The sequence below is a fragment of the Sparassis crispa genome (assembly GCF_003851025.1).
Source record: "Sparassis crispa DNA, contig_000018F, whole genome shotgun sequence".
NCBI lineage: Eukaryota > Fungi > Basidiomycota > Agaricomycetes > Polyporales > Sparassidaceae > Sparassis > Sparassis crispa.
The window spans coordinates 94,656-114,462 of NW_020939765.1; the positions used below are offsets into that span (position 1 = coordinate 94,656).

The following is a 19,807-nucleotide window of genomic DNA, read 5'->3' on the forward strand; positions in this document are numbered from 1 at the left end:
CAGGTCGAGGGTACTATTACTGTTGTTCATTATCCTGTATCTGTGCGAGTATAGTGTCACCGGTCTTTGTAAAAGCACCAGTGAGAGAAATGAACTTAGCTAACACTGTTATTCCCTTCTTTGTCCCAAGTATGTCACAGAGGCGCATATTAGAGAAGGGCTTCGATAGGACGTGGCGATGGGCCTCGTATCGCTCGCAGTCGAGAAGTATATGCTTTCGAGTCTGTAGGCCTGCACCGCAAGGACAGGCTATGCTTTCGGTGGGTACGAAGCAGCTGTAGTATTCACCGGTGAACGCATGTCCCGTACGGCACTGTGTGACGAGTCTGAAAATGCGTCGATTCGTGCTGAGTTCGTAGAAGTGTTTGCATGGTCATAGTGATGGTGTGAGGTGGTTGGCAGGGCCGAACCATCCGTTGCATAGGTTGTCTTCGTCATTCCTCCATGCGTCCCTCCATGCCTCTATTGCACTCTCCTTCGCTGCCCTTCTCATGTGTGCCCAGGTTGCCTGCTCCCCTCCTGCGGTTTCCATATCTGCGGCATCCTTCGCTAGTTGATCTGCCTTCTCGTTCCTGTCTATCTTGTGGTGTCCGGGTGTCCACCGTATCACGACCTGATTCCGTTCGTCTGCCTCGAGGAATTCTGTTACTGCCTTGCAGAATCACATTGAGTGTGCTTGTCCTGGGTGCGTCGTGTTGGCTGTGATTGTACCTATGGCTGATGAGTTGTCAGCACAGAAGAAGATCGTCCAAACAGGTGTGTCTCTCGACATCGTGATAGGGATCGCTGTTACCGCCCCCTCCGTGAGAGCCTTCAGCTCCGCATCGTATACCTCTGCCTGCATACCCATATGGTACTTGCATTCTGCTACTGTGCAGTCCTGGTACAAAATGACCAGGCCTGCACCCGTCTTGGTACCATCTTCTGTATCTAGCTGTGAACCATCAGTGTAGATGAAGAGGAATTGTGTATTCATCTTGTTCTGTCGATACCATTTCTTGTGGGATTTGGCCTCCTTCTTCTTGGAACTGTCTGCTGTGGTGTTTAGTATTCGTACCTGACCAGCAAGTTCTGCCCTTATGGCGCAGTCTTCCCATGGGGCTTTGAGGAATGGTATAAGTCGCTTGCCACCGGCGTCTGCGTGGGCCGCGACTGACTCGAGTAATGTCGGAGGGGGTATTCTGTGGCTGCGAGGATGTGAGTGATGGGCCGGTAGTGGTGGTACTAGCATAATCGGCTCGTTCCTTCGCCACATTGTGGGGAGGTGTTGGCGGATAGGGTGGTTGTGGTTGAGTTTGTGAAACCGTATGGCGGTGTTCTCGTTGATTAGATCTAGGTGCTGGCGTGCCGGCATGAGGCCCGCAACAACGCATAAGGCTGCGCACTGTGTGGTCCTGAATGCTGCACAGATGCGCCGAAGGGCCTGGTTCTGAACCTTCTCGAGTGCGTTCGCCTGCCAGGCTTTGCCTTTCCACCAGGCGACACTGGCGTAGGTGATGATTGGGAGTACGCATCCTACGTACAACATTCGCATATGCACCTGTGAAAGTCCTCGGACTGTGTTGGCTAGCATGCTCAGAGCGTTAGTTACCTTCATCGCTTTCTCGGCCATGTTCTTGACATGCTGGTGGAATGTGAGTTTCTGGTCAAGGTAGACCCCGAGCCAGCGAACACTCGCGCTCAGTCTTATCTCGACGTCCACTCCAGGGTCCTCCCCTGGGAGTCATATGCTTGGATTATCAAGCTTGCGCTTGTGGTGGTAGTGAGCCAGTTCTCATTTCACCAAGTCTGCAGACAGGCCCACCGCAGTCAACCATAGAACTACAACAGAGTATGCAAAACTTAGCTTGACAATGTTGTATGCCAGGCTGCGAGATGACTGAATGAGCTTGCCGTCATCGACAAAGGAGTATAGGGAGGTGCGGGTGGCTTTCTGGTGATGGTCTTCTTGAGTGATTGGTCCCAGCCAATTATCGAAGATCTCATTGAGTTCGCTTGCATAGAAAATAGCTAGAATAGGGGAGACGAGGGAGCCTTGTGGTATGCCATTAATAACAGCGATCATCTCGTCCATCTGTCCATCCAAGCAAACGGCTGCTCGACGATTGGATAGGAATGACGCAACCCATCGGATAAGTGGGAGAGGAAGATTTTTCTGGCGAAGTACTGAGAGGAGGCGCGAGTGATTGACGAAGTCGAAGAATCCTTTGATGTCGAACGTGAGGGCGGACGTCACGAGTTTGTGATCTCGTGCAGCATCGATGTCGTGCACTACGGTAAGTATGGCATCTGTGGTTGAGCTGCCCGGGCGTGCCCCGAATTGTGAGGGAGATACCAGGTTGAACGCTGTGGCATAGTGGGCGAGGCATTGTGCCTGTAGTCGTTTGAGTACTTTCCCCAAGCAGTCGAGGAGTTGGATAAGCCGATATGCTCGCGGTAATGTGTAGTCTTTCTTGCCTGGTTTACGAAGTGCCACCACTATTGAGTCGTGCCAGATGCATGGATGGTGTCCTACCCGAACACATTTTGAGAGGAGCTTGAAGACCTCATCGGGTATCGTGTCCCATGTCCAGCGCAGAGCTATTGCGGGTATCTTACTGGGGCCTGGTGATCTGTGTGGAGCTGCATCGAAGATCGCTTTCCTAATCTCGAGTCGGGTTGTCTCATGAAAGGGTAAGTCATTTGGTCTTGCATGATGAAGATCAGGAGGGATGACGTTGGCTAAGGGAGGTGGTGGCTGAAACAGTTCATCCCGTAGCGCTCGGCATTTATCCTTGTGTTGTATTGCCAGTGGTGAGCCTGCCCCTCACTGGATTGCTGGCGATGGGTATTGACGAGTCCCTTTCGTCCATTTGTTCACGTCCCACACGTTCTTGGATGTAGCCTCCTGCAGTGTCATCTCGACCCATTCTCGTTTCGCTTTCTTGATCTCCCGTGCTAGTCGATTCGCTGTCGCCTTGATCCGCTTTGTCCAATGAGTATTCTCATCTTGATACCGTGAAAGCCATTCTCGTGCCTCCTGCCGCTGTGAAGACAGTAAGTCCTTGAGTGCTGTCAGCTCCTTGGACCACCATTTCTTTGACTGCTTGCATGGTTCGCTCTTCGGTACTACCTTTTCTGTGGCAGCTATCAGGGCTTCGTTGAGCGCCTCTGCTGCTGCATCGAGAACTTCTGGGCTTGGTACCTCTAGCTGTCGCAGTGCCTGCCAGGGATCTAGGTCCCTTGTCATCGCTGTCCATAGGGCCTCTTTCCAGTCTGCTGGGTCCACTTTCTTGAAGTTATACTTGACACCTGTAAGGCTAGGAATGGTTTCTTCTCCGTAGTCTAATTTCCACCTTAGTGCATAGTGGTCCAATCCACATGAGAGGGTGTCGTCTACGCACCAATCGTGGACTGTGTCCTGCAGCTGTGCTGCTCCGTTGACCAACGTGAGATCTAGGGTTGAAAGTGTTCGACCATCGTGTGATTGGTATGTGGGTATGTTGCGCTTGTTCTGTAGAAACCATCCTTCCTCCTGGAACCACTCAGCTAGGTTGTTGTTGCGGGCAGACTCTGCCCGTGACTGGTCCTCTCACATTTGGTGGTGTGAATTCCAGTCTCCTGAGAGGACGATCGGGATGTCGAGTGGGAATTGTATCTGTCGTAGACGCTCCGCTGTCCATTCTCCATGATCGTCGTGAAGAGGTGACTGGTTGTAGATGTTGACTAGCAGTGTTGGCGGGTGAGCATGTTGTTGTACTTCGAGTACCTGGATGTCGAGGTCTTGCGCAATGTCCGACCTTAGCGTAACTGAGAAGTCATCGCGTTTGGAGACATATGCCATGACACGTGGTCGAGCTTCACCAGTAAGGGTTTGAGTGGGGAGTATGGGTTGCCAATGGGCGTGCGATGCAGTGACTCGCTGGTCATTTCCAATGCTGTCAAACCATGGTTCGGTACAAAGAATGATGTCGACCTTCCCAATGAATGTATTTAGTGCTGTGTGAGCGGTGACATTACGTCTATTCATGTTGAGCTGGATGATGGAGATGGGTCGTGTTGTTGTCTCTAACATGAGACACGGTTCGTGGATCCTGTCGCTATTAAATGGTTCACAGGTGCAGCATTCCAGCCTGCCAGAGAGGACATTGTCGATTTCAACAGCAGGGGAGCTCCTTGAGGCAGGCGCTCCTCCATGTTGGTGTCCTCATCTGCATCAATGATCTCAGTTGGTATCTCAGTGAGAACGGTGAAGCCATTTGTTATGAGGATGGGGGTGGATGGAAAGTCATTACGGTCTGTCACTACCTGTCTCATGGGTTCCTTGTCCTTCCTCGCCGCTGCTTCTCGCAGGGCATTCTGTGTCGCTGCATAGGCCTCCTTCCTCAGCGCCTGAGATGGTGGAGCTGGTCTCAGGATGCTCTCTCTATTGTTTACAGTGCTTTGCGGGTGTGAAGGAGGTTCCCGGGCCGCCGCTTCTGCCGGTGTTGGGTTCACTGCCCTGTGGGCATCTGTGGGAGCATTAGGGATGGCCGCCATCCATTTTTTCTTTTTAGAAAGCGCTGGCCGTGTTCCTACACTGCCTAGGATCCTCGGGGCGCTCCTGATGGTCTCTGCCTTATATCGTACCCGGTACGGGCAGGCTTTAAAGTCTGCTGGATGGGCGCCATCACAGTTCTTGCAGTGGGCAGGGTGATGCTCGCAGTCTGTCGTGGCATTGCACATGTCGCATTTGTGAGCTGAGGTATGATGCTTGGCACCGCAGAAGCAGCAAACCACTGGTTGCTTGCAATGATGTGTCGGATGGTCATATCTCCAGCAGTGTTCACATGGACGGAGTGGTGGGATGTCGACATAGATACTAGCCTTGCTGAACCTGTTAAACAAATATGCTCCGCCTCCTGCCAGCAGCTGGCGTGCATCATCTTCTGAGGCAAATGCGAGGATGACAGAAGATCTCACCCCCAAGGGTCTGGCTGTCAATTCATCCTCGCTGGCCATCTGTTGGAGGCTTCGGGATGACCTTATTAGGCAATCCGGAGCATCCAGGTAGTCGGGCGATATTCCCCGATATCTTATTCAGCATCGAAGGATACAGTAGCTACGAGAACTATGTGGTATGTTCTGGACTAGTCTACTGGTGTAGTATATAAGGAGGGACCTCTTGCAGGTCCCAGTAATTATATCTCTTCCCCAATCACTCACTCGGAAGAATTCATATCAGCTGCGCTAATAGGTTATGAGCCCCGATAGCTTATAGCTTATAGCTTATTCTATTCACACCTACTAACCTCTACTTACTCATTACACACTCTGACTATCAGTAGTTACAATGTCTGGTACTACTGAATCTCGTGACAGCCTGTCGTCCTTGTTCTGAATCGAACAACTTCGTGATGACAACTGGCTTCCGTGGAAGCGCTGTACAATGGCGATCTTAAGGGAGCGCGGTGTCCTGAAGTATGTTGATGGGACATCGGAGAAGCCGAAGCCAGTAGATGCAGCGACACTAACACCGGAAGAGATGGCGGCAACCAAGAAATGGATCGAGGGCGATCAGAAAGCCCAGACCGTTATCGAGCTGCTGTTGAGCGACTTGCAGATGATACACATCACAGACGCTACAACGGCTGTGGAGATGTGGAACCAATTGAAGTTAGTAAAGGAGGCGAGTGGACAACTGGGGATAATGGCATACCGAAGGAAATTCTACCACACAGTTGCCACAGAAGGCAGCGATATTGCGGCGCATATCACGGAGCTCCACCGGACACAGGAGCAGCTACACACAATGGGTAGCAAGGTGTCGGATGATGAATTTCGAACGATCCTGATCACATCGTTACCAGAGTCTTGGGACCAGTTCACATCTGCATACCTAGCTGCAACTAGTCAGAAGGACACGCTGCCGACATTCATGCCGCTTGAAGCCTCATCGATCACCGGCATTGGTGACCAGAGCATACGCGCACTTGGGCGCGGCACTGTGGAAGTCAATAGCAGGATAGGCGATAAGACTTTTACCTTCTGTCTGAAGGATGTGTTATACGCACCAAAAGCAACGAATAACTTAGTGTCGCTCACCCGTCTGGACGAGGTGGGCGGACACTTTGATGGTGGTGATGGAGGGATAATGCTACGGGAGAGTGGCGGCCACGCCATCGCTGAAGGCCGGAAAATCGGCCGTTTGTACTTGCTCGATATGCGGGCCAAGATCGCGACGCCGATGAACGAACACATGAATGTTGCACATGAAGATAATGACTCGTGGGAGTCATGGCACCGAAGATACGGACATCTGGGTATCACTGGATTAGAACGGCTATACAAGGAGAAGATGGTAGAAGGACTTACCATTGATGAAAACTCAATGCCACTCACGCAGTGCGAAGCCTGCGTACAAGCTAAGCAGGCACGTCGTGCATACCCGAAGGAGGCGGAGGACCGCTTCCAGATGCCAGGCGAGTTGACGCATAGTGACGTCTGGGGCCCCGCATGTGTAGTATCGATCGCCGGATCGCGTTACTACATATCGTTCACAGATGACTGCACGCGGAGGTGCCAAGTCCTGTTCATGAAACATAAAAGTGAGGCTTTTGAAAAATTGAAAGAATACCTCACCTTTATTGAACGACGCTTCGGGCACCTGCCAAAGATCGTGCGTGTTGACAATGGGTCCGAGTACATCAATAAAAACCTGAAAGGGTGGTGCTGTGAGAAAGGAATTGAGCTGCAAACAACAGCGCCACACTCACCTTCGCAGAATGGTGTAGCCGAGCAATTTAACCGAACCTTGCTCGAGCTTGCACGCGCGATGTTGATCACAAAGAATCTTCCAAGCTTCCTCTGGGCAGAAGCTGTTGCATATGCAGCATACCTGCAAAATCGAGCGCCGACGAAGGCACTGCATGGGAGAACCCCGGAAGAGGCATGGACAGGCAATAAACCCAATGTTGCACACCTACGAGAATTCGGATCAGATGTCTGGATTCTGACGGAAGGTCAGAACCTCTCAAAACTCGAGCCAAAGTCGAAGAAGCACACCTTCGTGGGTTTTGCTGATGGCCCGAAGGCCGTGCGCTACTACGATGCAGGTGCATGCTCGATCCGAGTCTCACGAAATTTTGTGTTTGCAGATGCCCCGAAACCAGCGAGTAACGTCCCTGTACACCAGTTCAATGATGGGGACAGGCTGCCGCTCGAGGGGGAGTCAGAGGGAGCTGTCAAGCAGCAGCCTCCCACATCTGCATCAAAACCAGCATCAGTACCTGTCAAAGCTGATCAGTCTAACAAGAAACACGATGGAAACCACATTACGGAGGAAGACTTACCTCCCAAGATGCAGGAGAGCATGCGAGAGCGACCGACATTCTTGCCTGCACCCCCGAAGATCCCTCTTTGTCGTACGACCCACGCCATGCAGGATCACGACTATCAAAAGATGGATAACCCCCACGCGCAGCCCGTGAAGTCACGCGAGCCGCCGGGAGTGCTGAAAGAGAATGCACTGGGTGAAAGTGCAAAAGTCGCTGTGACACCCGAAGACTTCAAAGAGATCGCGCAGGTGCTGTATGCGACAGCGCTGGCATCGGGCGACAGAACGGCGAGTGCAGGAGATGAACTGTGAAGCCTCACGAAGGCCCAAGCCTCTCCGGAATGGTCAGAATGGGAAAAGGCTGTAAAAGCGGAATATGATCAGTTGCAGGGCATGGGGACTTGGGAGCTACAAGACTTACCAAAATATCGAAATGCTGTGGGCTGCAAGTGGGTCTTCCAGAGGAAAACCAACAAGGAGAGTCAGGTTGTCAAGTACAAAGCCAGATTGGTGGCACAGGGGTACTCACAGATCCCAGGGATGGATTTCCTTGAAACCTTTGCCCCTGTAGTTCGTCTTGAGTCCATCAGGGCCATCCTAGCATTAGCAGTAGTTAATAACTGGGAAATAGGCCAGATGGATGTCAAGGGAGCTTACCTGAATGGAGACCTCCAGGAGGAGATCTATATGCGACAGCCGGAAGGCTTCGATGATGGAAGTGGACGCATTTGTCGACTCCGTAAGACGCTCTATGGACTAAAGCAGTCCGGGTGCAAATGGAACCGCAAGCTGCATCGCGAGCTGATGGAGCTCGGGTACAAGCGGCTGGAGGCGGATCCATGTGTATACCTGTGGGAGCGAAAGGAAGGAGAAGTTCAGATTATCACGGTATGGGTGGATGACCTACTGTTATTCACCAACTCTCCGAAGCTCATGGAGGAGCTCAAGCGTGACCTGCAGGACCTCTTCGAAGTCACGGACCTTGGTGAGCCGCAGAAAATTGTTGGGATTGAAATTGAGCGAGATAGGGAAGCGGGAACACTTCAAATCTCGCAACAGCACTACATCGAGAGCATTCTCAAGCGATACCAGTTTGAGAATGCCAACGCTGTAGGGATGCCGCTCGATCCGAACGTGGTGCTCACGGTAGAGGACAAGAACGAGGAGGCAGACAACCGTTTGGTGGGAGGTTACGCGTCGATGGTGGGATCGCTGATGTACGCAGCAGTGGGAACAAGGCCAGATATTTCCTATGCTGTACAGACGCTGAGCAAATACACAGCATGCCCACGACCTGTCCATTGGACAGCGGCAAAATGCGTTCTACGGTACCTCGCAGGAACACGTGACTTGCACATCACGTACACGCAACACGATTCGGACACGCTGAATGGAAATATAATAGGAGGATATACGGACACGGATTATGCATCAGATCATGACCGAAAATCAGTCTCGGGTCATGTCTTTTACTTGGGAGGTGGAGCCGTAGCATGGAGTTCGAAGAAACAAACAACAATGGCAACATCCTCGACAGAAGCCGAGTATACAGCACTCGCGCACGCGACACGTCAAGCAATATGGCTGCGAAACTTACTGGCAGAACTTGGGTTTGCACAAGAAGAACCCACAGAAATTTATTGTGATAACCAGGCAGCGATCGCGATAGCACGCAACCCGCAGTATCACACGCGGTCAAAGCACTTTGACGTGCAGAATCATTTCGTGCGCGAAAAGGTGGAAAATGGTATTATTCAATTGTGCCACTGTCCTACAGATGAGATGGTAGCAGATGTATTTACTAAGGCCCTACCCAAGCCTAAGCACCAAAAGTTCACATTGGAACTTGGGATGCTTCCGGCTTGAGGGGGAGTGTTGGAGGCTTTGGGATGACCTTATTAGGCAATCCGGAGCATCCAGGTAGTCGGGCGATATTCCCCGATATCTTATTCAGCATCGAAGGATACAGTAGCTACGAGAACTATGTGGTATGTTCTGGACTAGTCTACTGGTGTAGTATATAAGGAGGGACCTCTTGCAGGTCCCAGTAATTATATCTCTTCCCCAATCACTCACTCGGAAGAATTCATATCAGCTGCGCTAATACCATCCATCTCGGACATCAGCAAAACCCAACTTTTTCTTACAGAGCTATTTTGACTTTTCGGTCTTACAACCCTTATTTAAGGCAATAAGTCTTCAAATAAGTGTCCATAAGTCTGATTTCAGACACTCATATAATATGCATTAGGCCCCTTTTTGACCTTATACCCTTAAATAAGGATCATAAGTCCATTTAAGTCATTTAAGTACCCTTTTAAGTAAAAGTTGGGTTTTGCTGATGGAGGACATGTCATCTTCGACTCTCGGAACTGTGCGTTGTATGACAAGAATTCCTGTAGGATCTCATCAGGGCTGAAAACGGGGAAGGTTTGGTCATCTCCAAATCCCTCATTGTGTACAAGGACTCCAGTAAGCTGGACCTTCCACCACTTTGTGTCTGCTTCGGCACGCCAGCGCCCAGTAGTCAGGAGATGGACAAAGTCCCCGGTGTGAGGTGCGATCTCGCTAGCCATGATACCTTCACCGGCATAAATGATGATATTTCCTTGTGTCGTGTAGTCCATACCGTTCACTGCGAAAGCTTTAGGTCGGAGCAGGGGTGTGAGTATGGTGTTGATCTGATCGCGTGTGCGAACCGATATTTTTCGTTCTCCGGGTGGGAAGGGGTGCTCGAGTGTGATAACAAGTCTCGATTCATGGTTCCTTTTGAGTGGGCTGACCGGGGGAATGAACTTGGGCCTGTACGTCGGACCTGGAGCTGCAGCATCAGAGGTACTGCATCCACTCATTTTCGTCTTTGCGTGTGCTTGTGGTAGGGACTGGAATCGCCGTTGTCCCTCGCGTCCCGGGGCATGTATTGAGTCTTGGAGGGTGGCTCCTGTGTAAGAGAGATCAGCCCACTCTGTGTGACTCGAAATTGTTGCACTCGTCTGGTTCTCGATGAGTCGTTCGATCATGTCCTCCAGGCGAGCTAGTCTACGCTCTGTAGCTTCTTCGCTGGTGCTCCGGATGGGCTGGTAATACAGTCCTGGGTCAATGAAAAGAGTTACCCCGAGCGGCTTATTTATGGAGACTTGCCGAGATAGGCAAGTGGCATACTATAGCGAGAAGCTGAAGCACCGTGTCGATCTGCTTTGACTCGTTCTGTCTTACATTTGCAATTTGGAATATACATATTCTCATGACGAAACTAGCAGTTGTTCTAATGTATGATGGTCATTGTTGTTGTTGTCTCCAGAGAAGGTGGGTGATTCAACACTTGATGCGGAATTGCGGATTGACCGTTATGGTTCAACACTCATTCACCCTCCATTGACAAATGATGAGGCGTGTCATCACGACACTTGTGTCACTGATCGATGCCACGAGCCCCATCTTCCACATCGGGAAAAAGAGACTCGGAAGCGACTGTATGGGGTGAGTTTTTCGCTATATGTCTGCTCGACCACACTTTCGTCCGTACCATCATTTAGTCTTGGCATCTATCCCTCTCAATCGGTTTACTTGTAGACATTGAAGACGCATGGCTGAGGTCAGCGAACAGTGGTCTGCTATGATTTCTCGCAGATGCTCATCTCCAGCTCAGACTGTAGCAGGAACCTCCCATCCGCTGCACCTCGAATCTGCCCTCGCCGGGTCACTTGTGGATGGCGAGTTCGCTGACGTCAGGTTCTATCTCTTCACGCAGCATGCGCGGTCAGGGAAAGTGGGAGCCCCGCGTGCCTTGTATGCAAACAGCACGATTCTGAAAGCTGCATCTCCGTATTTTCATGGTCGTGAGTCCTTTGGTGTCGGCAGACTTGTTACACCCATTTTTGACTCTGTTTTCCGCTTCTCTACAGTGTTAGCTGGAGGATTTTCCGAGGGAAATGCGAACAGAAGGGATAATGGCTTCCCCGATAACCAGTCAATCATCGACACATACGACTATAATTCAGACACAGTGATCTCGATGATGAGGAAGACGCGGATGAAAGAACGAGCGCAAAATCTCCCGTGCCCTCATGCGAGACGCCCATGGGAGAATCTTCACCAGCTGTCGTAAGTCGGCCTTGCAAAGTTACCCTTCAGGCTCTTAATTCATAGGTTGCAGAGTTCCATCAATTCTGAAAAAGATGCTGCGCTGATCGTGTCGACCACCGGCCAGTCCGTCCGTACCATCTTAGTCAAGGATGGCGCACACACCACGTACGTGCACATTGCTTCATACATATTCAGAATTCACGACTATTCCCTGCAGTTGGCAATGGCTTGTGTTCTACATCTACACTGGGCAGATCGGCTTCGCGCCCTTGCGCTCACAGGGCACACGCCGGCGCATGGTCGAGCGGGAGCGCTACCGCTCTGAGTATCCACAGCGGCCGGTATTGTGTTCGCCCAAGTCCATGTACCGTCTCGCCGATAAGGTGAGTTCTCTGTTGTCGCCTCATGAGAACGAACATGGGATAAATCGACACTCTTAGCTTGGTATGGATGCGCTCAAGATCCTGGCTGCCAATGATCTCCGGATGAAACTGTCCTCGGAGAACATCCTAGATGAGCTATTTTCACAATTCACTTCCTGGTGTGTCGCTCTCATGCCTTTTATGGTTGGTGCACCCGTATCGAACTTACAATGTGTGCGAACAGGTATCCGGAACTGTTGGAGACACAAGTCGAGTCCTTCTGTGACAACTGCATTGGCAGCGGCATCCTCCCCGCGCTCGAGCAGAAGATATCGGCCATCGTTGCTGGCCGGTCGCCCCACGCGGATGCTGCGCTCACTCGCCTGTTCCGTGCATGGGTCGGCAGGGCGCCAACACCCAAACGTATGCCCGCATTGTCTGCCGTACTACAGAGCATTCCAGGGGGGACGAGCCGCAAGCGGAACACAGAGGTAAAAAAACATCTGCATCTTCTGGTAAGCCGGTGTGCAAACCGCATGTCCATTTTCCTCCCTCCTCCGTTCCCAGTTGGGGGCTACATAGGTAGTGGAGATGGATATCTCGCTGTGGCATAATATAAACGAATCTCGCTTCTTAAGGCTAGTGCTTTCCTTCAGGAAATCCAGGTTTGTGGGACTACCAGTAAACCCACCTCTTGTCATTCATATCTGTCTCACTGCGGAAATCGGACTTGGTGTGTGTACGTGCACGGCCTACCGATCAGGGATGTGAATTCACGAGCTGTGCTCTCGGTATGCATGCACCGAGCGCACTCGGTTTCACGGGCTGTGGAAATCCAAGCTTTGCATATTGCAACGAGGAGACACACTGAGAATGGTTCGATGGTTTCATGTCCGCATCGACGTGGACCTGCATTACGTAGTTTTGGTAATTCCCGATTGTGAGAGGAGCCTTCCATGCATTCAACCCACGCAGTTACTTGATGGCATCTGGAATGCACGCCGGTAGTAGGACACATCTAGGGACATCAAATGATGCGAATAAGGATTTGTGAAGCACACGGCAGATCAGGACTCAGCAAGGAGGGAAGAAAGAGGCAGAGGAGACATGCCATTGCATAAGGGATTCTGAAGGATTGAATGTACACATTGGAGATACTAAGTAAAACGGCCATCACGGCGACATCGCAGAGGTTGTATATCCCTGTTCTGAAGCTGAGAGGAGCAAGAGGAAAGAAATATCGACATTGGCGATGTCTTCATCGCCCGCGAAGTGTAGCTGTAATTGAAAATAGGTGGATTAATTGTGAATCTATGCGAATCCGATGCACCAGCACCGACACAGCATTCCGCGGCTCACGAGGCTCCAGTACTCTGCTGCCCTTTATACACAAAAATTGTTAGAGGGCCCACATTGGCGCGCACAGTAAATTCGCTTACATTCAACCCGAGGTATAATATGTCTGATAATACTCGAGTTCGCCGCCGTACGAAGTGTTATAACGCACATTCAGCTGGAGCTGCACTGGCGCACCCATGCACCCAGCAGTGGCCATGTAGATCGGGAAAGTGTAGTTGCAGCCAGGGCAGATGTACGCCATGATAGACTTGTACTCTCCGAGGTAGTTGATGGAAGACATGTTATAGCACGTATTGAGACTGCCCATTGAGACGGAGTCGCAGAGCCCGGTGCAGTTCAGGCCACTGCAGACGATGATCGCGTCGTAGTCGGGGTAAGTGATATCTGTGTGCGGCAGGCTCCTGGCTGCGCCTAGCCCGAGCACGGTGACAGTCCGAAATGCTAAAGAACTGTAGAGAAGGGCAGCAAGAGCTTTGAACTGCATTGCGGATTCGGGTGGGAAGGGAGGTGCGAGAACGCGTGGCTGTCTGCAGAGTTAATACCATGAGTATATACGTATACGTTCGGAGTACAGCCAGACAGCTCTTAGGCACGGCCTCGAGAAAGAGACTCCCGGGGGGAGGAGGAAGTGGAGACCATTCGCGCACCTTGAGTGCATGTCGCCCCCGCTTCGACGGGCCCTGGTTGGTCCGTTCATGAGCCATATGACGAGAGCGAAAAGCGACGACGCAAGGGAAGGGTGTCGGCAGCGATTCGGTGTCGTCGGAGCAAAAGCGTATACGGGTGAGCCACGGCACTGCAGGGAACGACTGCGCGCACACCCGCGCCCGGGAGCACCGGACACTGTTCAGGCGCAGCCGGGGGAGGACGGGGGCTGCTCGCACGGGGCATTTTGCAGCAGCAAGGGAGGGGGGGACGCGGCTGGAGCGCCTGCGTGCCGATTCGGAAGGTGGTAGGAATATATAGGTGGGAGTCGTCAATCCGTTAGAAAAACGGGACAAAAAGGACGGATCTGTGCACGTGCGTGCGACCGCGCGGTGAGGTACAGGGCGGCGCACCGAGCGCGCGCGAAACGAGCGATGCCGGAGCCTGACTGGGACAGATTTAGATGTGGGGGGGGGGGGGGGGGGTGGGGGTGGGGGGCGTTCCCCGAAGACCTACGGCGGAAGACTATGCAGTTCCGTTTTGGGCACGAGCGCGTTCGCCCCACCGAAAAAAAGGGCGAGAAACGAGCGTCGCGGTTTCTGCAGAACGCCCGCCATCCGAGAGCGCGCGCGGACGGGACGCTGCCGTACATTACAAGGACTCGTCGCAGCCTATCGTTAGCGGTCCCCGAGCGCCCGGAGAGGCCGCGAGCGCCGCTCTGGCACTGGTGCAGTTCATGCAAGCGCGGGGGGGGGGGGGGGGGCGCGACTCGCTCCTCTCCGCGCAAGGACGAGATGCGAGAGCGCGGTCGCAGCAGCGATTCGAGCTGGGGCTGTCGCGGAGAAAAGCCGGAGAGGCCACGTCGGGACTGAAGCTTTTGAAGATGTCGCAACGCGTGGCCGAGTGAAGACCGCTGGCGCGCACGCACACTGCGGGAGAAGCACCGGCCGCGGCAAGGGAGGGGGGGGGACGCGCCACGGCTTCGTGAGCTGGCGCGCCTGGGTGACGATTGGGGAGGACGGGATAGGTGGGTGGTAGAGATATCATAAATCCGTTCCGACCGTCGCGCGCAAAGGATAGGAGGATCGCACAGCTACCTAGACGCGCACAGGCGCCGCCGTGACGATAGGAGGGTCGCAGAGTGCGAGCATATGGACCTCGGGCGCGTGCACATACGCATGTCCGTCCACGGGGCGCCGTGAAGGCGCGAAGGTACGGGACTCACGTCGGCCGAATGCGCCGAACACGCAGGGGATCCTATCCGCGTTGGGGCGTTGGGGCATTTCGCGAACGCGAGATGCGGAGAGGGAACGGCGACTGGGGAGATGAAACCCGGAAAGGAATGGTGGAGTGGGCCCTGGGGCCCAAGAGTCAGTGGATGCTGAGTGGAGGACGGCGTACACGATGGAGAGCGGATGTACGTACGGAATGGATTAATTATGAGGGAGGCAGGGAGGGAGCACAAGGACGGCACAGGGGAGCCATCGCAGCTATTGCAGGCCCGGGAGGGGGGACACCAGCGATCGGTGGACAGAGGGCAGACGTTTAGAGCTGGAGAGTGGTGAGTGGTCGAGGGAGTGGAGGCTAGATCCGATTAGATATGGAGATGAGGGGCGATGTGATTGGAGGATCGGAGTGGTGGCGATGGGATCTGGCCGAGTCCGCGGCACTCCTTTGTTCCCGCCATAAGCAGCTGCAGCTTCTTGCCCATCGCCAGCCCCCGCATTCCCCAGTCTGACCTGCAGCGATGCACGCCTCCGAGAGTCTCGCGAGCAAGGTCTGCGCGGTCAGTGACAGCGGCGCTGACGTCCCATCGATTGCGCTGACTCCCTCTCTCTCCTGCAGCCCGCCCACCCACGCATCTTCAACCTCTCATCCCGCGTCGCCCACAGCATGGCCCACGCCGGCGTGTACGCGCTGCCCGTCGAGCTGCTCGCGAGGATCTTCGAGCTGGGGAGAGAGGATGCGCCCAGCCCCGACCTGCAGCCCCCCGGCGAGCCCACCTTCGAGGTGCTCGTCTCGCACGTCTGCCAGCACTGGCGCGACGTCGCCCTCCGCACGCCGACCCTCTGGACCCTCGTCCACTTCCGCACCACGCCCCACCTCGCCCGCGCCCGCGCGTACCTCTCGCGCAGCGGCAGCCAGCCGCTGCAGATCTTCGTCGACACCTGCGCCAAGGACGAGTACGTCCCCGGCTGGCTGCTCTTCCGCGACGAGTTCCACCCCGTCTTCGACACCGTCGTCCCGCACATCGCCCGCTGGCGCTCGCTCTACCTCAAGGTGCGCGACCTCGCCTGCAAGCGCTCCGCCCGCGACGTCCTCTCCACCTGCGGCGCCGCCCCGCGCCTCGCCTCCCTCACCCTCTGGCACATCGAGGACTGGGGCACCTCCGAGCGCCTCTACACCGCCATCGGCCCGCCCCCCGTCGTCGTCTTCGCCGGCCGCCTCCCCGCCCTGCGCCACGTGCACCTCATCGGCGTCAACCTCCCCTGGTCCCACTCCCCCTTCCTCCGCGGCCTCGCCTCCCTCGAGCTCGCCCTCCACTCCGACGACGTCCGCATCCCCTTCGACCGCTGGCACGCCATGCTCGCCGCCTCCCCCGCCCTCGAGCGCCTCAGCCTCACCTACTCCGGCCCGCGCGCCGCCGCCCCGCCCTGGGGCCCCCCCGCCCGCGTGCGCCTCCCGCGCCTCCGCGAGCTCCGCCTCACCGACCTCGACCCGCCGTACCTGTGCGCCCTCGTGCGCACCCTCGACGCACCCGCCCTGCGCACCCTCCACCTCGAGCTCTCCGACCAGGACTTTACGCCGTTCGTCCGCATGCTCGCACGCCCGCCCCCGCCCTCCGACGGGCCCCTCGACCCGTCCCTTCCCTACGACGACCAGGGGGAGGAGCAAGACGAGGAGCACGAGGAGCACGACGAGGAGGGGCACGCCGACGATGAGGAGGGGGAGGGGCGCGGTGGGGAGGAGAAGGGAGAGGAGGGGCACGGGGGGCGCGGCCCGCTCTTCCCGGCGCTGGAGACCCTCTCGATCGCCGCGCTCGAGTGTACGCTCCCGAGCCTGCGCGCGCTCCTCGCCGGCGCGCCGCGCGTGCGCCACCTCGACGCCGCCTTTGCGCGCATGCCCCCCGGGGCGCTCGAGCTCCTCGCGCGCGACGACGACGACGACGGAGGAGGAGTCGAAGGAGCAGGAGTTCAAGTCGAAGGAGCAGGAGAAGGAGCAGGAGAAGAAGGGAGAGGAAGAGCAGGAGCAGGAAGAAGAAGAGGGCCGCTGCTCCTCCCGGCGCTGACGACCGCCCGGCTCGCGGGCGTGGACGGCGCGGCGCTGCGGCGGCTGATGCGCGCGCGGGGGCGCGCCGTGCGCACGTGGTACGTGCACGAGCGGTGGTGGGACGAGGAGTGCGAGCGGCTCATGGTCGAGTGCGAGCGCGCGGGCGCGGCGCGCGTCGAGTGGTTCGAGGGCGAGGAGGGCGAGGAGGGTGGGCGGGAGGAGGGCGGGGAGGAAGAGGGGCAGGAGGGGGTGTGATGTGTGTACTTATCGTGTATGTATGAATACGTCGTGTTGTTTGTTTCGCGGTTGGAGGTGCTTGCTCTTCCTGAGGCCTGAGGCCTGAGGTGACTGAACGGGCACGGACGAACACTAGTGGACCTTCCTTTTCTGGCGAGGTCACTCGCGAGCACTTATGTTCAGTAACCAAGCTGCGGGGCCGTTTTGGGAGAATAAAAATGTTTTGATGCCGAACGGGCCATAATTATCAATGGTTAAACTGGTCCGGGGAGAGGTATATACTGCGATTTATTTCTGCCTTACCTACCGGGCAGGACGCGGCAGTTGCGGACTGTAGATCGTCAATACAGGTGTGCGGTATGATCACCACACAGCACCGGCAGCAGACGCGCGGAGTTGACAGGTGAGAGGCACGTGCCGCATTTCAAGTTGATCCTTCAAAACGCCAGTACTCGTCCTCTCATTCTCTCAAGTACTCGCACTATCGTTTCCAACATGGGCGTCAGAAAACGGAAAGCTGCAGACGACGACCATTCCGACTGGTCACCCACAGTTCCCGTCCCAGGCTCTTCGTCTAATCCCCACGTCGTCGAAGCACCCGCAAAGCCACCCACCGCGAAGCGGCAAAAGAAGAACGCGGAGAAACGAGGCGCGATCTTCAAGCGGAAGTGCCCCAAGGCCATTTTGGAACGCGTAGCGAGGGTCATGTCCCAGCGGTGCGTGTGTGGCCACGGCAGAGTCGCGACGCCGCTCACCCTTGCGACGCGCAGGTTCTTCATGATCGACCGGAGGAGAGCCGGCGAGGCGTTGCGGGAGGAGTTCAGCGTGCTGGGCTCGACGGGAAACGTGAGCCCCCCACCCACCCGTGCAGCTTGCGCGTCGCGGCGTTGCTGACGACGCGTGTGTTGCAGGTGTATACCGTCGTTATCGGCAAGAAGCCTTCGTGCAGCTGTAAGCCCCGTCCTCTCGGACGCGTATTTTTGCCAACTCGTCTCATTCTCGTCCAGGCCCCGACGCGCAGAAGGGCAACCACTGCAAACACATCGTGCGTGTCCCCCCCCCCCCCCCCCCACCGATCCCGCGCGCCCGTCCTCCTCTCACTGACACACACACACACACACACCCGCCGTAGCTCTTCATTTTTCTCAAAGGTAAACCCGCATCCCCTCGCCGATAGTCTGCACTAACCCTCCCCAGTTCTCCAAGTAACCCAGGCATCGGGCCACTGGTACCAAAAGTGCGTCTCCGTTCACGCCACATGCCCCACGCCACTCACCGGGACCCCCAGAGCCCTCCTGACCTCGGAGCTCGAAGACATCTTCGCGCACGCCCCCCCAGCGCCCACCGCCACCGCGAACGCGCGCATCCGCGAAGCCTACGCGCGCGCCACGGGCAAAGCGCTGCCCACACCCCCGGCGCCCGCCGCCGCCGCAGCAGCAGCAGCAGAGAAGAAGCGCATCCCGGGCCCGGAGGACGACTGCCCGGTGTGCTACGAGAACATGCACGGCGCGGCGCAGGGGACGCTCGCGTTCTGCGAGACGTGCGGGAACGGGCTGCACCGCGAGTGTTTCCAGCAGTGTGCGTAAACCCCCCTCCCCCCCCCCCCCCCCCCCTTCTTTTCTCTCGCAGCGTGTGCGTGCGCGAGACTGATGGCTGTTGTGAATTTTTTGGGTAGGGGCCCGCGCGGCGCGCGGGGGCGTCACCTGTGTGTTCTGCCGCGCCAGGTGGGTCGAGCCCGCTGCCGCCGCCGCGTCCGGGTCGGCCTCGGGCGGGGTGGGCCGCTCGGAGGGATACCTCAACCTCGGGAGTGTGGCGGGCGTCAGCCCGGTGCGGGATACCAGCTCTTGTGCGTGTTTTTTGCGCGGATGGGTGCGATGGGGGTTGGACTGACCCGGGCTGCTTGCAGATTATCATGGCCCGCGCAGGGGGAAGCGGTACTATGGGTACTAGGACACCGAGGTGCGGTGTGGAAGATGGGTGGGGGCGGGGGCAGGATGGACGGTGATCTGCGTTGAGCTGTGGACGAACGCTGGGTGATGTTCGTGCTTTGGTTGAATCGTGGGTTATATTACCCGGTAATGGGTGAATCCGTCCTATTTAGTGCAAACGGCTCTGGCTGCAGTGTTATTATATGTTGGCTCGCTCGCATGGGATGCAGCAGGTGATGCTGAAATGGGACACGTAGGCTACCCACGAGCTGTTCGCCTATTGGCTTGTCAGTTGCTGCCACATTTTATTCTGCGTATATTCCCTTCTTTGTTCCAGGGCAAGAGGGAAATCATAAATCTGCTAACTATGAACGTATGACCTGTCGCACAGCATACGCCACGTTCTGTCTTACGTTGTCCCTGGCCATGGGTTCAAAGTCATCTGATGTCGATATCGCACCGATTCTGCGACTACGTGTATGCAGATCCCTCCCACTGGATACCCTGCATCCGGTCGTCGGACGTGGACGCCTACTCATTGGCAGTGCTGTCGGTCGCTTATCCGAACTATTGACACAGCCCACGCGTCTGAAGTTCCTGCACCTTGCAAGGGTGGAAATACTTGT

The 19,807-nt window shown here is 55.6% G+C and overlaps 10 protein-coding genes across 10 annotated transcripts; 4 read left to right on the forward strand and 6 right to left on the reverse strand.

Moving 5' to 3' along the window:
- Positions 1-373: 373 nt before the first annotated feature.
- Positions 374-1,255, reverse strand: SCP_1900350 (hypothetical protein; the record flags this gene model as incomplete). The annotated part of the gene is made up of 2 exons (XM_027765298.1): positions 374-648; positions 712-1,255. 2 exons carry the CDS (start codon positions 1,253-1,255, stop codon positions 374-376), a joined length of 819 nt encoding a protein of 272 aa, XP_027621099.1.
- Positions 1,256-1,774: 519 nt separating this feature from the next.
- SCP_1900360 (hypothetical protein) lies at positions 1,775-2,525 on the reverse strand (the record flags this gene model as incomplete). The annotated part of the gene is made up of 2 exons (XM_027765299.1): positions 1,775-2,457; positions 2,516-2,525. 2 exons carry the CDS (start codon positions 2,523-2,525, stop codon positions 1,775-1,777), a joined length of 693 nt encoding a protein of 230 aa, XP_027621100.1.
- A 281-nt stretch (positions 2,526-2,806) lies between these two features.
- On the reverse strand, positions 2,807-3,229 carry SCP_1900370 (hypothetical protein; the record flags this gene model as incomplete). Its single annotated transcript, XM_027765300.1, has 1 exon — positions 2,807-3,229. One exon carries the CDS (start codon positions 3,227-3,229, stop codon positions 2,807-2,809), a length of 423 nt encoding a protein of 140 aa, XP_027621101.1.
- A 342-nt stretch (positions 3,230-3,571) lies between these two features.
- On the reverse strand, positions 3,572-3,823 carry SCP_1900380 (hypothetical protein; the record flags this gene model as incomplete). The annotated part of the gene is made up of 1 exon (XM_027765301.1): positions 3,572-3,823. One exon carries the CDS (start codon positions 3,821-3,823, stop codon positions 3,572-3,574), a length of 252 nt encoding a protein of 83 aa, XP_027621102.1.
- Positions 3,824-4,047: 224 nt separating this feature from the next.
- Positions 4,048-4,518, reverse strand: SCP_1900390 (hypothetical protein; the record flags this gene model as incomplete). The annotated part of the gene is made up of 1 exon (XM_027765302.1): positions 4,048-4,518. One exon carries the CDS (start codon positions 4,516-4,518, stop codon positions 4,048-4,050), a length of 471 nt encoding a protein of 156 aa, XP_027621103.1.
- An 889-nt stretch (positions 4,519-5,407) lies between these two features.
- Positions 5,408-8,643, forward strand: SCP_1900400 (hypothetical protein; the record flags this gene model as incomplete). Its single annotated transcript, XM_027765303.1, has 3 exons — positions 5,408-7,548; positions 7,609-8,511; positions 8,577-8,643. 3 exons carry the CDS (start codon positions 5,408-5,410, stop codon positions 8,641-8,643), a joined length of 3,111 nt encoding a protein of 1,036 aa, XP_027621104.1.
- A 2,731-nt stretch (positions 8,644-11,374) lies between these two features.
- SCP_1900410 (hypothetical protein) lies at positions 11,375-12,356 on the forward strand (the record flags this gene model as incomplete). Its single annotated transcript, XM_027765304.1, has 5 exons — positions 11,375-11,398; positions 11,451-11,545; positions 11,598-11,763; positions 11,821-11,921; positions 11,987-12,356. 5 exons carry the CDS (start codon positions 11,375-11,377, stop codon positions 12,354-12,356), a joined length of 756 nt encoding a protein of 251 aa, XP_027621105.1.
- Positions 12,357-13,183: 827 nt separating this feature from the next.
- SCP_1900420 (hypothetical protein) lies at positions 13,184-13,759 on the reverse strand (the record flags this gene model as incomplete). Its single annotated transcript, XM_027765305.1, has 2 exons — positions 13,184-13,628; positions 13,749-13,759. 2 exons carry the CDS (start codon positions 13,757-13,759, stop codon positions 13,184-13,186), a joined length of 456 nt encoding a protein of 151 aa, XP_027621106.1.
- A 1,734-nt stretch (positions 13,760-15,493) lies between these two features.
- Positions 15,494-17,271, forward strand: SCP_1900430 (hypothetical protein; the record flags this gene model as incomplete). The annotated part of the gene is made up of 2 exons (XM_027765306.1): positions 15,494-15,532; positions 15,592-17,271. 2 exons carry the CDS (start codon positions 15,494-15,496, stop codon positions 17,269-17,271), a joined length of 1,719 nt encoding a protein of 572 aa, XP_027621107.1.
- A 477-nt stretch (positions 17,272-17,748) lies between these two features.
- SCP_1900440 (hypothetical protein) lies at positions 17,749-19,203 on the forward strand (the record flags this gene model as incomplete). The annotated part of the gene is made up of 9 exons (XM_027765307.1): positions 17,749-17,969; positions 18,024-18,099; positions 18,165-18,204; positions 18,261-18,298; positions 18,386-18,404; positions 18,451-18,490; positions 18,542-18,831; positions 18,929-19,099; positions 19,160-19,203. 9 exons carry the CDS (start codon positions 17,749-17,751, stop codon positions 19,201-19,203), a joined length of 939 nt encoding a protein of 312 aa, XP_027621108.1.
- Positions 19,204-19,807: the final 604 nt, after the last annotated feature.